At 45.1% G+C, this 17,010-nt stretch overlaps 1 protein-coding gene across 1 annotated transcript in view; it reads right to left on the minus strand.

The window, feature by feature from the left end:
• Window positions 1-16,785, minus strand: part of LOC149287313 (polypeptide N-acetylgalactosaminyltransferase 10-like) — a 67,579-nt gene extending 50,794 nt beyond the window's left edge. Inside the window, exons 1-2 of the mRNA XM_089493019.1 lie at window positions 16,662-16,785; window positions 9,819-9,829 (exon numbers count right to left, since the gene is read on the minus strand). Of these exons, the coding sequence (XP_089349145.1) occupies window positions 9,819-9,829; window positions 16,662-16,785 (135 nt within the window). The remainder of the gene's footprint in view (window positions 1-9,818; window positions 9,830-16,661) is intronic.
• Between the last annotated feature and the right edge of the window lie 225 nt (window positions 16,786-17,010).

The following is a 17,010-nucleotide window of genomic DNA, read 5'->3' on the forward strand; positions in this document are numbered from 1 at the left end:
AAGATTCCCTAACCCCAGCTGAAGTGCTGGCAACCAGGCAGAGCATCGCTGGCCTCTGCGCAGCACCTACCAAAGCTGGAATTCAGGGAGATACAGCGGCCGACCCGCCCCCCCCAGCAGCAGAACCTAATTCCAGGACCGGATCAACCGGAACTCCCTCCTCAACGGCAACAGGAGCACCAGGGAGGGGATGCAGGCGGCATCACTCCCCAGCGGTACCCGGGAGATGGCGCAGCCGGCCCATCTCCCCAGCAGCAGCAGGAGCACCAATTTTGGGAGGGCATTTATGGGCCAAATAAACTGACTGACTACGGAGTCAACCCGTTTGGGGTCTCATCCTATGTCAGTCCAATTCGAAGGGGGGAGAATTGTGACGGAAGCCTCCATCACTGGGGCCACTGGAGAAGCCTGACTGCCAGCCTCCTCCCTATTGACTATGGGCCCTGGGTTTGTAAAGGCTTCTGTGGCTACCCCCAGCAGTATCCTCTCATCACTGGCTGAGGGGATTATCTCCAGCAGACAGCCAGGATCTGTCACCAGGGAGTGACCACCATTCTTTGATGTTTAATGTATAAATCAGTCTCCCCCCACCTATTGTATTGTTAATCCCGTTACTGCCCCTGTTGTCTCTGAGAGGCAGATTAAGGGGGCGGTTTGTGTCCCAATATCTTGTTTTATGTTAATGTGTGTTTTGCTGGATATATCCAGCTCTGTGTGTCTAAAATAAATCAATCTTCGTTTGGTTTTACCCTACACTGAGTCTCGGCTAGTGACTGGGGAACCGGGGAAAGTGTGTTGTCCCAGGCTAAGGGAGCACAAGACAGCGGAGGCAGTCGGTCGGACTAGCCAGCTCTGTGACAGGGGCCATCCAGCCCTGAACGCTAAGAGACTCCCCATCTACTCACAGAAAAGGTATTCTAACCAACAAGGTGAATCAAGATGGCTCTTCAGAACATTGTTAATAGGCAACCTTAAGATAAATCATTGTTTTTTGTTTTTTTTATGAAAGATTAAAAGTATAATATTTGATCAAACATAGAATTTGACGGCAGCCCATCTCGTCTGCTCGTTTATCCCTGATGTAGAGACTCGGACCTTAATCAGTAGTTGGCCTCCTTTCAGATTCACAAGCTGTATGTCCCAGACATGTTTGAATTTCCTCCTTAGCCTCTACCCCGTCTGATGGTAGGCTGTTCCTTTACCTACCACCCTTTACTGTCCTTTAACACACCAGTTCATGATACCTGCCAGGAGACGATAGAAATGTACCACGTTGTGGCTTTACTGACATCCTACCACCCTTTACTGTCCTTTAACACACCAGTTCATGATACCTGCCAGGAGACGATAGAAATGTACCACGTCGTGGCTTTACTGACATCTAATATTCATGGCAGGGTAATGACGTCAAGAGAGAATCAAAAAGTTAGACCTATCGTTTTCGGTAATCATGCAGCTAATCATAACGCGCCATAAGCGTCTGGGGGGCCGCGGAGCAGCATTCCCCGTTTTAGACGCCCCCCCCATCATCTCCTTCACTATTTTCCTTTGAAAGCTGATGTATAAAAGACTTGTAACAAGCAGCAAAAGCAAATCGGCCCTGGTTTCCCAGTGTTCCAGGTTTTAATGAGGCCGCGTTTCAGTCTCTGCACAAGGCTGCTCCGACAGATTTGTACTAACAATGCAGTGGGCCGGCTAGTTAATGAACATCATCAAAAGCCGTGCCTATTATTAATGAGCGATATAACAGGGGCCACAGATGAAACGACTCGGACAACCTCTTGTCAAATCAAAGAGATCACCTTGTGTTTCAACCACAGTTTCCACTTCAAATGCACAGAACCCTCATCACAGCTTAAAAGGGGAAAAACAGACAAGAAACCAGCCATTCCCTGCACACGCATGTAACAAGCCAGGTACATATCAACTACTAAAGTCTGATCCCCAACATTCTATTTATATCTGTAATGCGGGTTTGCTATATGCGCTCCCCGGTGCATTTTACTGCATGCGTTAAGCATTAGAATTAGAAATGCAACAGCATTTAACTCCGCCCCAACTGTCTCCCGAAACCAGGAAGTGTGCTCAGTAGCACCTATATTTAAGTGGGAGGGGAGTACCATTTGAAAGGGAGCCCCACTTCCAAAGCGGACTTTAGGAGTTCCTTCTAGTTTTGTCTTTAGAGTTTAGAGACCTGAGGCACGTGCCCCTTCGCCCCAGAAAGCTGTATTTACATTATAAATTCTATACGGTATTTATATTTGAAGTTATATAATGTTCAGAAGCTTATACCGGTCTCCACTTCTTTAACTGCACTTTATGTCTGGTATGAAAACCACATACTGGGGGGGGGGCGCACTCACGGAGTGGGGCCGCTGTAGCGTCACTGAATACAGAGATCCAAACTGCCCCTGGAAGCAGCATCAGCACAACCTCTGTGCGTCGGGGGCTTCATGAAATGAGTTTCCATGGCGGAGGAGCTGCACACAAGCTGAAGATCACTATGTGCAATGCCAAGTGCCAGCTGGAGTGGTGTAAAGCCACCGCCACTGGGCTCTGGAGCAGCAGAAACATTCTCTGGAGCGATGAATCACCCTTCACTTTCTTGAAGTCTGATGGACAGATTTGGGTTTGGCGGATGTCAGGAGAACGCTACCCAACAGAATGTATAGTGCCTGCTGTAAGCTGGTGGAGCGGGGATAATGGTCTGGGGCTGTTTTTCAGGGTTTGGGCCCTTTACTTCCAGTGAAGGGAAAGATTAATGCTTCAGCACACAAAGTCATTTTGGACAATGTTCTGCTTTCAACTTTGTGGGAAGAGTTTGGAGAAGACGCTTTCCTGTTCCAGCATGACTGCGCCCCGGTGCCAAAAGCAAGGTCCATCAAGACATGGTTGGATGGACTTGGTTGCAGTCGCTCACAAATCCCCTTTTCGGGTGAATGGGCAAAAATTCCCAAAGACACGCTCCAAAATCTTGTGAAAAGCCTCCCCCGGAGACAGAGACTGATATAGCAGCAGAATTTAGGCCAACTCCATATTAATGCACATGGTTTTTGAATGTGATGTCCAACAAACTCATATAGGTGTGATGGTGAGGTATACACACACACCTTTGGTCATATAGTGAATATTGCTTATTTCAATCAGTAAACACTGTTCCAAAGGTCCATTTAGTGCATAGAACTGTGAAATGTAAGGCTGTATAGAGGTGTAGGCTGGAGATACTTTAGAATTTGAGCGTTCTCCTTTAAATTTATAGATTATAGATTATTCTGTTGACCCGGATTCCAAGCAATGGGGTGAAATCTCCTTTTTATTGAGAACTGAATTATCGTCATGCTTCATACGTATTGTTTAAAATGAAATCAACAAGATATAGAATGGAAGAAATGATATCCTAAGCGCTTAAAGCCAGGAAGGGGACGGAGTGTTTACTGCAGACTCCCAGCAGATCAGACGTCCGTCGTTCTAAAAGACGCGGCTATAGTTATCTGCCCTATTACACAGCAGGAAAAAACAGCGTGAAAGCATCATCCTTCCCTACACATCACAACGGAGGACCGCGGGTATACAAAGACGTGAATAAATGTCAAACTGGCGAGTAAAGCCAAGCGGCAGCGGGACCATTCCCAGCTGTTACCGAGAGGAGGACACCGTTGAGAAATTGGTTAATAAGCAGTTACTGTAGCAGCGCGACAAAGCACGGACTTACAGACGCTTCCAGAGTCTATTAAGGAAATTAAAAGACTTAGTTGCTCGCAATAGAAAGATGCGGTACTCTGAATGCCAGAAGGATGATCACCAATGTTGACTTTTTGGGCACGCAATAGTCCAAGAAAAGAATTAAAGAACAACAAAAATAGGATGTTAGGACGCAGCGGAATAATTTGGGAAATTCTATTTGGCTACAAACCCAAAGCAGGAAATGGCGCGCTAATCGCTAAGCGCTAACTACCCACCGATTCCAAATAAACATACGGAGTAGGATGAATTGTTGTCGGGGGTTCTGCTGCCAAGCTGCTCTTGTGTGGGCAACAGCCTTGTGACAACCAAGCCATATTTTACTAATCCACTCCTTATGTGTTGATTTGGACCAACTCTGATGAGAGCTGAAACCAGTCCATAGGTAGGTGCCAGCTGGATGGCTGCGGCGTGGTATTTGGCCAACATCCCTTCGATTAGTAACTACAAATTCTCAGGGAGCCAGGCACGCTAAAGCAAGAGCAAAGACAAAGGATGCTCAATAAGACGCTCCAATACTGACCAGTTATGGGATTTTCCATAGATTAACAAAAAATAAAGTCTGCGATTTTTTTTTATTTTTTATTTTTTTTAGGGGAAGCTCAACAAGTTTTTCACGTCTGCAAGTTATACCTGAAGGACTTGGCCTACAATGGCAATTATCTACCGGTTAAACCGCTTTTATGCATATAGAACGAAACATTTGACAAAAGGTTCTTTGACCTTTCCTTTAACTAATCTGCTCCTGACCTGATTTCGGGTCAATCTTGCAAAAAGGGATAACTAATTATAGGACTAAAGCTTAATCTATATTAGACAATAAGTAATAATAATAACCTATTATTCCATGCACATGTATGATCCGTGTCATTAATAATGAGTGGCTTGCATAAAGCCACATGCCATACTCTACATGTTTGCTCCAACGTTCACCATGTTCCTCATACTTTTTTAACTTAAAGCTCATAGCGGATACTAAATAAATTAGAAAAGGCACAGTCTAGAGAGTTAACAGGACATATCGGGAAGAAAGAGTTTAATGTCTCCGACAACCCTGTTAAAGAAATATGCAAATTAAATGCTCTCTGTATGAAAAAATAAAGCACAAAGTCCTTCCTTGATTTAGAAGCTGCAGCCCTGTTTGCTGCTGCTGTCCTCCAGTTACGCTGATTGGCAAAAAAAAAAGAAGCCGGGCAATTCCTTGTACACACAACATGCGGAAAGACTATACAAGTATCCGTCATACTCAAGGGGGACAAAAACGCTAAAAGGCAAAGAGTTGGGGCCCAAATCTAGTCTACTTTATATCAAAATTAAAATACTACATTTTACAATTCAATACAAAAATAAGCAAAATGTATGGATACGCTAGAAACCTGCCATTTGTGTACACCATGGGAACAGCCACCTTTACTTCCAGTTCTTCAGGATAAGCTTGGTTATTCCTCCCCATCGGGTTATCGTTCCCTTATTGTTGTGGCTCACTGGTGATTGGCATAGACAGCCTTTCTACGGCTAGAGTGGCTACAATGCTTAGCTTGATTTAGCAACTCTCGGAAACGAAATATCTTTTTCTGTGCACGCCACAAAAAAAGGGGGGGGGTATTCTGGTGGCGTATCGTGGGACGTTCTGGAGATGTACTGTGGATGTTCCAGCATGGACCATTTAAAGCTGCTACATATTGCTAAAATACCAGAATCCATCAGAGTTACTGACAACTTGGGAGAAATAGCCGTCGTTTTCAGGAAGTAGCTGAATATTTAACTGTAATTAAGCAAATTCCTTTCAATCCTGCTGTCAAAAACCAACACGCCAGCGAGAGCCTACTGAAAAACGGCGAAGGGATCAAAACAAATGTTCTCGTTCCGCATTCTGAACTAAGTGCAGCACCAGAAACCCCATTCTTAGAACACTTGGGGGGGGGTCCTAAATACCCCAGAAATAACCCTTTGGAAGGGGCAGTATACGGTCCCTGACACCCTCTGTAAAGAAGAAAGCACAATAAGTACTTTAACATGCATTATTCAGAAGCTGAGCTGCAGCCCTGTTGCTTCAGCTGCCCTTTCTTCTCCATGGTCTGATGATTCCTGCCACTGATTGGTTGCTTCAAGCAGCCAACCAGTTGCAGGAAAGCTCTCCTGTTGAAATTGAATGCGTTCTGCACATGGGTAGTTTTGTTAGCCGCCTTGAAAGTATTGCTTTCTTGGCTTAATGTACTAGAAAGGCCAGCAGTCTAATCTACCGGAACAGTGGAACAGCACCTTTAATGCAAACATTTCTGACCATAAAAGGATCAGTGGGTTTGTAATACCCCCTCTTCCTGCTGCTCTTACGTCTTGTTATATGTATTTGCCGATTAACTATATCTATGGCATTGTACTCGGGGAACCAACGTGCCGCACAGCTTGGTGTATAATTAGATATTTTTTAACAAAATGTGTAGCGATTTAAAAATATACAAGAATCCTGAATTGGTAACTGTGTTCTATGGTTGGAAGCAGGCCCGGACTGGCCATCAGGCACACTGGGCATTTTCCCGGTGGGCCGGGCGGCCCAGGGCCGGATTGACGTAGGGGCTGATGGAGCTGCAGCTCCAGGCCCCTACATTAAAAAAGGCTCAGTCAGGACCGGACTGACTGGGCCTATGCGGCCGCATTAACACAGGGCATAAGGGGCACCTGCCCCTTAAGCCCGCAGCAACTGCGACCGGGTCCGCCACTCTAGGGGGCCGGGCAGCCCCCACCAGAGCCAGCCTTAGGGGTGCGCGGCCGCACAGGGCTTAAATTAAAAAAATCGGGGTTTTTTTTGTTTTGTTTACTTTATTTAACTTCCTTCATGTTAAATAAAGTTTGTTTAACTTTATTTAACATGGAGGATGTTAAATAAAGTTAAAAAAAAACCCCAAAAACCCCCCCCCGATGTTTTAATTTAGAGTGGCGGGCCCGGTCGCAGTTGCTGCTTACTCCGGCAACAAGGTAAGTAGGGTAAGGGATGGGGGGAAGTGAGAAGGGGCAGAGGGGATAGATAGTGAGAGGGGGTACATATTGAGAAATGGGGAAGGGGGTACATAGTGATAAGAGGGAAAATAGAAGGTGCAGATAAGAAGGGGATGGGGAGAGGGGGTAGTGTGAATGCCTACGAGAATGAATAATTGTGTGGATGAATTGTGTGAATGCGTATGAGAATTAATGAATTCATGTGTGGATGAATTGCTTGAATGATTTATGAGACTGCATTAATGAATATGTGTTAATGATTTGTGTGTGAGTAAGTGTTTGTGTCATCATGAATGAATCATGAATGTTTAAGTGATTTGGGGAAATGCAAAGATGGTACATGAAGGGTGGGCTTTAACAATAAATAAAATAAAAATGGGCTGCTCAGTCTTAAATGCCCGGGCCTATTTTTTGTCCCAGTCCGGGCCTGGTCGGAAGAATCCTTTTCTACTGTCAAAACAAAATATCGTAAAAAAGTTTGTTTTACCGTGTAAAAAAAAATATTTTAACCACATCAGTGCCAGTAGAAATAAGAAGGCATTTTTAAACGTCATCAAAAAGTAGTGTGCCTGTTTTTTCCTGACTTGCAGCTTCCTTATGTAAAGCTATCAGAACTGAACTTAATAAAGTGAACCAACACATCGCAGGCAAGAGATTATTTTTATCCCGCAACAGGAGTGGCACACAAAGAGTTAAGCACCCACCAAAAGCCTTTACGTGTTACAGTTCAGTACACTCGCGGCTAAGACTCTGCTTAGGAGTTAGGGGCCAGAGAAAGAAGCTGTAAGCTGCGTTGAGGGGCAAGCTCTCCATGCACTTATGAGAAATTTAGTAGATGCAACGGAGGTCACTTGCAGATGTCGTTAAAGCCAGTATCAAAAAGTACTCTTGGGGGCCATGGAACTACTGGGGTCTACATTAAGTCCCTGATGCTACGCCAGGGGTCTGAAAACGCTACGTCCTCTGCTAAACAGAACAGAACTATAAATATCACTAAAACCAAAACAAGCCTTCCGTCATGCAGGAACTGTAACTTCTCCTGTAGAACAAGGGTAGACACCTCTAGATGTCCATCACAGCCATTCCTGTATTAAAGCAGGTGGCAGGTTAACTGCCGAGACGCTTATGGTCACTATTATTTCATAAAACACTTTATATTAGGAAGGCACACGCGGGAACGGGCTGATTGAACGAATGCATTTAACAAAGGAAAGAAAAGGGCTGCGCACGCCACTTATTAAATATAACACATTAACGGTGTCTCACACACACACACGCGCGCTCAGGCAAATAACCAATATGACATCCAGCTTAATGAATTAGCCAAGCGTCTGGAGTCAAACTATAATCCATGCGCTGCTCTTGTTACGGGTCCCTTGAGCATAAGAAGGATGGATGAGGTATTAGAATAACAAAAAGCAGATGTTCCCCCGGTTTCTTTGCCAGACGTGAAGTGAGATGAAGACATTGTCCACTCGCAGATTTTTAATATGCAACTAGTAAAAGATTATAAAGGGAGCATCACAGCACTCTAAATTCTTATAGACCCGAAATGCTGGAAAAAAAAAGAATAAAAGGTGGTAGCTTATAACGCGTTTTCCCCAAACCAGGACTGGGAATGAAAAGCAGCCCTGGAAATATTTATACCCCAGCCCCATATATATTTTATCGCGTGCTCGAGCTCTTGTGCCCACGCAGCACAATCTTTATACATACCTATTTGCCACCAAAATAGCTATATCTGCCCCAAAAATCCTGCTTGTGCCATTTCTGCCCCCCGCACAGCCTGTCTGTACAATTTCTGCCCCCAAACATCCAGTTTGTGCCCTCTTTGCCCCCCCAACACTTCCATGTCAACACACAAACACGTACACATCCATGCTAACACACATTTATACATTCATTCATTCACTCATTCATTCAGATTCTCTGACCCTGGCCCAGCTTGGCCCTCTGGCACACTTGGCTAATGGCTGGTGGGCCACTGGCCAACAAGCTCCACATACTCACCTGGTCTGCTGCTCTAGTATGATGACATCATAAGCGCCATGATTAACAAGATTATACATTCAAATATGGTATATGTCAAACCTAATAATTGTGTTTAAATCATTTATAACAAAAAACTCTGGATAGGTCATAACTACCTTTACCTAAATGATGACATATGAACGGAACAAAAGGGTTTTCACAATATCTGAAATACTAAACTCGTTTTGGGGGGTTTTTTTTGCAGCTAATCCAGTGATGATCTCTATTGGCAGTTGATAAAAATTGTCTAATTTCATATTGCCGCAGTGTAGCTTTGCTATTCACACATACTAAGCAAACAGAAATTACCATGGCAACCTCATAATATGGAAATAAATACATAGAAAAAGCATGGAAAAAAAAAAAAAAATCTACAATCATTTAGAATCACAAGTATTGAAATTGTTCAACGCGGCAGGCTCCTAGAAAAAGAGCCGTAGATTGTGGTTCATTTGGAAGACTAAATGTTACGTTTCAAACGTTTAAATAGCCTGGGAGGCTCGGCCAAACAGATCATAGATTTTGACGATGTTGGCTGTTACAGTAAGTGAGCCTATTGTCTGGGCCATAATGTTAATGACTGAATAAACCCAGAGAGTTTACTTCCTACTCCTCTTCTATTTGAATAACGCGGCCGACGAGGCAGAGAATATTCAGGGATTAGTATCGGTGGAACGAGTCAAACAATACATCCTATCCGCCAGCCAGCAACGCAAAATAAAGGCGCATACGGTACTGTGCAAATATTTTAGGCAGGCATAAAAAATATTGTAACAATCCTTCACAAGTTAAGTTAAGGATTGTTAAGTTAATAGACATGGACAGAAAGAAATCAAAGATCAAATCAATATTCCATGTGACCGCCCTTTGCCTTTAAACCAGCATCAATTCTTCTAGACTCTCATACAGTTTTTTAAGGAACTCGGCAGGTAGGTTGTTTCAGATATCTTGGGGAACTAATCACAGTTAGTCTGTGGATTTTAAGCAGCCTCAGTTGTTTCTCTCTTGATGATGTTGAGATCAGGGCTCTGTGGAGCCATTCCCATGACTTCCAGGTCTTCTTTAAGCTGAATGTTGTATGTTTGGGGCAATTGCCATTATGCAGAATTAATTTGGGGACAATCAGACGCCTTCCTGATGGTATTTCATGATGGGTAAGTATCCGCCTGTACGTCTCAGCATTGAGGAGACCATTCATTCTGACCAAACCCCCAACTCCATTTGCAGAAATGCAGCCCCAAACTTGCGAGGAACCTCCACCATGCTTCACTGTTAACTGCAAACACTCATTCTTGTACCGCTCTCCAGCCCTTTGCCGAACAAACTGCCTTCTGCTACAGCCAAATATTTCAAATTCTGATTCATCAGTCACCATCTGCCATTTTTCTGCACCCCAGTGTGGCTTTTTGGCCACAAGTCTTCGATGAAGACCACTTCTGACCAGTCTTCTCCAGACAGTAGATGGGTGCGCCAGGGTCCCACTGTTTTCTGCCAATGCAGAGCTAATGGCACAGCTGAACATCTTCCGACTGGGAAAGAAAGTCAGCATGATGGGTCTTTCATCAGCTGGACTGTTTCCTCGGCCAACCACTTCATCTTCATTGTTCTCAACATCCCCATTTTATTTATGCTTTTTTTCAAAAGAGCTTGGACAGAACACCTGGAAACAACCGTCCGCTTGGAATTTCTGCCTGAGAGAGCTTGCCGATGCAGTATAATTACCTTGTGTCTTGTTGCTGTGCTCAGTCCTGCCATGATGGATGCCTTTTGACATTAAACCGTCTTCATCAACCTCACCTTATTAGTGAGTTTGGATGTTCCTTATCCTTACTCCTCCCAAACAGCTGTTTCTGTTTTAGTTAATTATTGTGTTTCAACCTACATATTAAATAAAGGATCATTAGCACCTGTTTACTATAATTGTTTAATCGTACACCTAACTATAAGCCTACAAAATTCCTTAATTCGTGCTAGAAGAACTGATGCTGTTGTGAAGGCAAAGGGCGGTGGCACCAAATATTGATTTGATTTAAATTTTTCTTTTGTTTTTGCATTTTGTCAGATTGAAAAATAAACTAAGAATATTTTTGAGAGAACGCTTAGCTCACAGCATTTTTCACACCTGGACAAACGTTTTGCACAATACCCTGTGTGTATAAAATGGCCTTATCACCATGGGAATTTTCATTGGGACTCAAAGTATCATCTAATGGGAGCGCACATGCTGCACTCTGATTGGTCACTAACCTGTCCAGCATTTCAGTTCACAAAGTGATAAGAGTCTTCTGTTGCCCTAGCTGTCCACTGCTCGGTGCAGCCTCTTCCTGGCCCTTCCAGCTCCCCTCTTATCCTCCCAGGGCCTTCCTGCCCTTTCTGCTCTTACCCATTCTCTCCAACATCCCTCTGCTCAGAACGCATACCTCCCATTCTCCTCTGCTCTGACCTGCCACTTCCCACCCGGGAAGTCAGCTGGGGCCAAAATTTGTGGCCCTCAGCTGTCATATCGAATGCGATGATGCTCTGTCTGAGTGCTGTTACATTCACATGGGATTTAAATGCCCGAACAGAAGTTCAGGCATTTCCCTAAAGTGAGTCATCGCTGACATTGGCAGGGACTAGGGGAGGTCTGTAGATAGCCTGACCGGGTCTCCTGCCATAATACCTTGATGGCCGAGTACACATTGTGTGATTAGGCAACGTGCCTGGATCCTGCAGCCCCCAATGGCAGAGCTGTCAACATTCAGAGGGCTCCCTACTGGCAGATCCATTGTTTTGTGGCAAGCCCTTCAAAGCCAGCCTTCACTCCCGGGAGCAAGTCAGCCCGGGCAAGTCGAGTAGAGCCAGACATTATATTTTAGAAGCCTGGAAGGGATCCAGCTTTAGAGATAATTATAAAACAGTAGAATAAATTAGGTGCTATTTGTACAATTTTAGAAGCCATAGCAACCAGACTTCTATTATCTGTCCGGCCAAACACCCTCCTCCGGTCAAAGAAATGCATTCGGCACAGCGATTGCCTAAAAAATGCTTATTTCTGCATTTAAGAAAAACATTTAGTCTAACTTTGATGTTTTGGCTCCGCACATTCTTTAATATAATGGGGAAACATGCTTAAAATTATTTGTCTTTTTAGTGTCAGGTAGTGCATGGTTTGGCATTTATGAATGGCTTAACTGAAGTCCTGAAAAAGAACAAAAAATTATATATATCCTTCCTTAAAGTGTAAGATGTCAACAAGTTAATAAATAGCAAATCTTCCAGGAGGAAATGTGTGTTCTGAGATTAAAAGCATTTCCGTAACCCTGATTATGTCTCAAAGAACGCTTTCTTTATAGCGTTCTTAAACCATTTGACCGTTAAGAAAAGCCAGATGCCGGGAGGACCAGGACACATCTTTTACAAGAACTTCGTAATCACTTCGTAATCAGATTTACATGGTCCAAGTGTATACTCAGCACTGGTGCTCAGGACGTAACCCACGTCAGTGGGGTTTATTCACTAAACACAGTTGGCAGAGTTTAGAGGAGAGTTGTGAGTTCCGCTCTAATCACTTCACTATTCATTATGAAGTACCAAAACTGGCAAGCTCCACCAGCTTGAAGGGCTAAGCTGGCCCTGTAAAATGCATAATTCAGCGGGTAAGGAGACTTAAGAAATCTCACTCACTTAACTATTCATTATACAGGGCCAGCCAAGCTTTCCCAGCAGCAGAAGCTTCCAGAGGGTGGCCCATCATAATGTATAGAAAAGTCAACTCAAGAAGTTAAAACTATAACTCTCTGCAAACTCTGGTAACACCGTAACCCGCTAGACGTGCCTCATCACCAAGGGTCATGGCCCCCACAGTCAACCCTACAAGTAGATTTTAGGATTGAAACGCATACCCCCCCCCCAAGAGTCCTGCTTTCTACAGGGCAGCCTTGTTGTTCCACAGACTCGCCTCCATTTTTGCGGGCGGTGAGGATCATGGGCCAGTTGGGAAGATCTCCGCTGACCGGCCAAGGGAGTTGTCATGCTCCCATGTGGCCTCCTCGAGATGCTCTGCAGCCGAGCGCCATAAGTTCGGTGGGACACGCTATGCGGCCCCGCTCCCCTCTTGCCTCCAACCTCACCCCCTCCCTGCTTCCAGCCACATCCCCCAACAAAGTTGTCCTAATTTGGCCACCTTAAATGTTAGCGGGTAGGGAGAAGTGCTAGGATCCGAACAGGGATCGGGCCAAAATGTCCAGCCGCGGGAAAGGGGCGGGGCTTAACAGGTTTTTTTTTTAATGCACGTTTAAATTCCCTTAGTGTAAAAGCCTCTACCACTTCTGGTGGGAGGCTGTTCCCTTTACCCACCACCGTCTCAGAAAAGTAAAATTCCCTTACATCGAAACATCTGTCCCTCTAGTTCGCCTCTTCAGGACAGGGACGTTATTTTATCGTATTGCTCATTCTTGAGTGTTCGATCCCCTTCTATCCCTTTCCCTGCCGCCAATCTGGCAGCGAAAGGGTAAACTTAAATCACTCAGTATATGCCTGCGCTGCTTTCTTCCTCCCCAGTATATAATGTATACCCGTCCGTTCCCCGCAGATAGAATCCCAGGGATGCTTACAAGAACTAGAAGAAGAAAGAAGAATATCGTTAGAGTTCACTAGGCATGGATCTGATGAGCCAATAAAGATCTAGGGCTCTATAAATGAAAGAGCGCCGCAACAATAAGAGTGCGCGGGAAAAAAATAAGAGCCTGAACTCGCCTTTAAGATCACAGCAGCTTCCGTCGTGACAGTAAATTTGGGTGTTCAGAGAGCGCCGGCAGCGCCGGGGACGGGAGAAGAAAGATCTTTTTGAAGCGGCCGTCGGGAAAGATGACGGATTTGCGGCGTTCGCACTCAAGGAACAAAGTCTTCTCCGCCGGTCCTCCCGCAGGGGGCGATCCTGACAGAGAGCGATAAATGATAGAGGAGATCCGGGTTATGGTCCTGCGCCCCGGCCGCCGTCCCCGGAGCGAGCCCTTCATGGTTCGAGAAACTCGACGGGACGTGATTAGCACTCGTTATACCGCAGGGGGGCTCGGTGGAAAAAGGCAATAAGGCACCTCCACCTCTGCTAATTTCAGGTTATGTACAAAGAGTTGGGGGTTAGAAGGACTCTGACATGTTGCCTCCGTGTCAGGCATGGAGGGGTTCATCCTCTTATACATTCATGCATTTACACGCTTACCGCTGCGCACACGCAACATTCTCACCGCCAGCCACAGGGTCTAGCAACCCCACCGTGCGAATACACACATGCAGTGAGTGGCACTTTAACAGGCGCTCGTTGTTGTCGGGGGGGAGGGGAAGTACGGGGCATTATACTGTCCCCTTAGTAAATAAACATGGCACCCACATGCTCGGGACTCAAAGAAACAAACAAAAGATTACGAACGGAGCGCTACTAAGCGAATCTGCCCCAGCGATATACAACTTTCTTAAGGAAACGAGTATTACACCAAAATACCGGAGCAGGACCTCACCCGGGACTCTGCTTATACTATATATATATTACACTCTATACATACGTTACATACGTTCACACTGCAGCTGGTCAGCGGGTAGCACTCAATGGCCCCCCGGCATCTCGGGCACAGGACGTACAGAATTTTAACCCTGTCGGTGCCAGCGGGGTAAGCGTGTGCTTCGCACAGGAAGGGTTCAAGTGTTATCTGACTGTATGTTTCAATTTCATCACTGTATTGGCCTTTACCACTTCTGCTGGGTGGCCGTCCCACTTACCTACTATGAAACGCCCGGGCGAATTATAATACCCGGCGCGACGCGGTTACCGGTGCGCCGCCCCTCGTCAGGAGCACACCCATACAAAGTGATTCTGGTGCCACGTTTGAAATGTGGTCTTATCACCACAGCAACCAGTGGAATCTTTTAGTTGATTGGATCATTCCATTGGTTACTACGGTGATAAGACCACTTTTTGAACTTTGCACCGTTTATTCACAGAAACTGTTGCAAAGAAAGTTAGGCGGAGGGGGGGTTAAGAGATATAATCACCCCCTCGTTTCTGCCCCACCACTGGGGTTTTTAAGACGGTGACATCACTCAGGGAGGTACTCGTCAGGAGTAACGCAGACTGAAGTGTCAAGTTACAGCAGAGCAGTCATCATAAATGAACTGTCAATCAATGAAGTTTAACAAGTAAAGCTCAATATACAACGGGAAGCTGTATAGATATACACACAAACACACACATATATACACAAACACATACAGATATACACAAACACACACATATATACAAACACACACAGATATACACAAACACACACAGATATACACAAACACACACATATATACACAAACACATACAGATATACACAAACACACACATATATACACAAACACACACAGATATACACAAACAACACAACACAACACATATATAGGTGAGGAGGCCCCTGCTCAAACGATATATACACAAACACACATATATGATATACACTAACACACACATATATACAAACATGTATACACAAACACACATATATATATACACACATTTACACGGACATATACACAAATACACATATATATATACAAATATAGATACACAAACACACACATATACACCCATTATATATATATATATATATATACACACACACAATTATTTATTGTTTTATATAGCACCATCATATTACGTAGCGCTGTACAATGGGTAGACAAGACATAACAAGTAGTTTATAACACTTAGACTTACAGAAACAACAGGTGAGGAGGGCCCTGCTCAAAGAGCTTACAATCTATATATATTATATACACACACACAGTAAATAAACACATATATATATATATATATATATATATACACATATATTCATACCTGGGAACTTTCTAACAAGTGGACCCCGAGACATGAAATATTAACCCTTTAAAAGCCAGTTATGTAGCGAGTCAACAAAGGTGTAACTAAATGACTAATAAAATGACTAGAACATGGAAACGTTACTTGTCATTAAAGATACTCTTAACTGAGTCACCTGCATGCAAGCAGGGATATCCACCATAACATACTGGTAGCAATTCAGAGTCTTATATGTGATCAGAGCAATGCAGAGTAGGAAGGAGTCAGTTACAGACTTTGTGACCCTGAGGATCTGCCCCTTCACCCTGAGACTGTGTGTATATATATATTATATATATAGATCCTGTATACATTATATATCATATATATATACACATATACACATATAGAGGGGCAGAGAGGCTTTCCTTTCAATCCATTTTTAATTATATGTTTGGTGCTAAACAGATCTTTAACCCAAACCAGACCAGCAGCTACTCAGAGGCTGCATTTTATCTAATGACGTCATATTTAAAGATACTTAAACATTCAACAACATGAAAGGGGCGATTTATTAACCCTTACAAGGCACACCTGTAACATATAAGAAACGGTCCCACTTCAGTACGAGTGCCCCCCCACACACACAATGATGTGGCCGGGCATTACCACCGACACCGAAACACCTTTCCAGGTCACACTTAAGCCCACGTCATCTCAAAGTGCACCGACACAGCTCGGGGCAACTGGGAAGGGCACTGACAGATACCCCTGACACAGTCACACCGATCAGCCCGCACAGCCTGACACTCACATCACGCCCAGACAAACTTCTGCTTACACTCAAAACATACGAAAGACTTAACCCCTTCAGCGGCTGAAGCGCTTTGTGTGACGGGGCTCTCCCCGAGATGATGAGGTGACAGATGCCCCTGTACTGACACCCTGGATGAGGAGTGCCCCGGGACACACCCGGATACACACAGGGGCTCGAGTCAATTACCCCGTACATCTGGCTGCGAGTGGCTGCCGGGGCATCTTCTTACCTGCGCTTCCTCTGGTCCCCGGTTACTGCCCCCCGAGTTCTCCAGCTGCCGCTCCCGGTACAGAGACCAAAGACCCACGTTGGGCAGGAAAAGCAGGGCGGCCAGCACCAGCCCCACCGCCTGCAGGAGCCGCTTCTCTTTCCGCCGCATATGGAGCCCACGCCCGGTCTCCCACCCCCTGTCCCGTCCGCACCGACCCCGAGGACCGACTAGCAGACAGACAGGCTGACCGACAGGCGGACACAGCCAGCGAGCAGGCGAATGCCAGGCGCTTCCAGCGAAGTGACCCGCCGCGCACCGGGGCGAGGGGGCGGGGCATGATGCGCGCCCCCGACACGGCGCAACCCACAGGGCGGAGACTGAGCGGGGTGTACT

This window comes from Sceloporus occidentalis, unplaced genomic scaffold, assembly GCF_023333645.1.
Source record: "Sceloporus occidentalis isolate IW3139 unplaced genomic scaffold, rSceOcc1.0.p SCAF_62, whole genome shotgun sequence".
Lineage (NCBI taxonomy): Eukaryota > Metazoa > Chordata > Lepidosauria > Squamata > Phrynosomatidae > Sceloporus > Sceloporus occidentalis.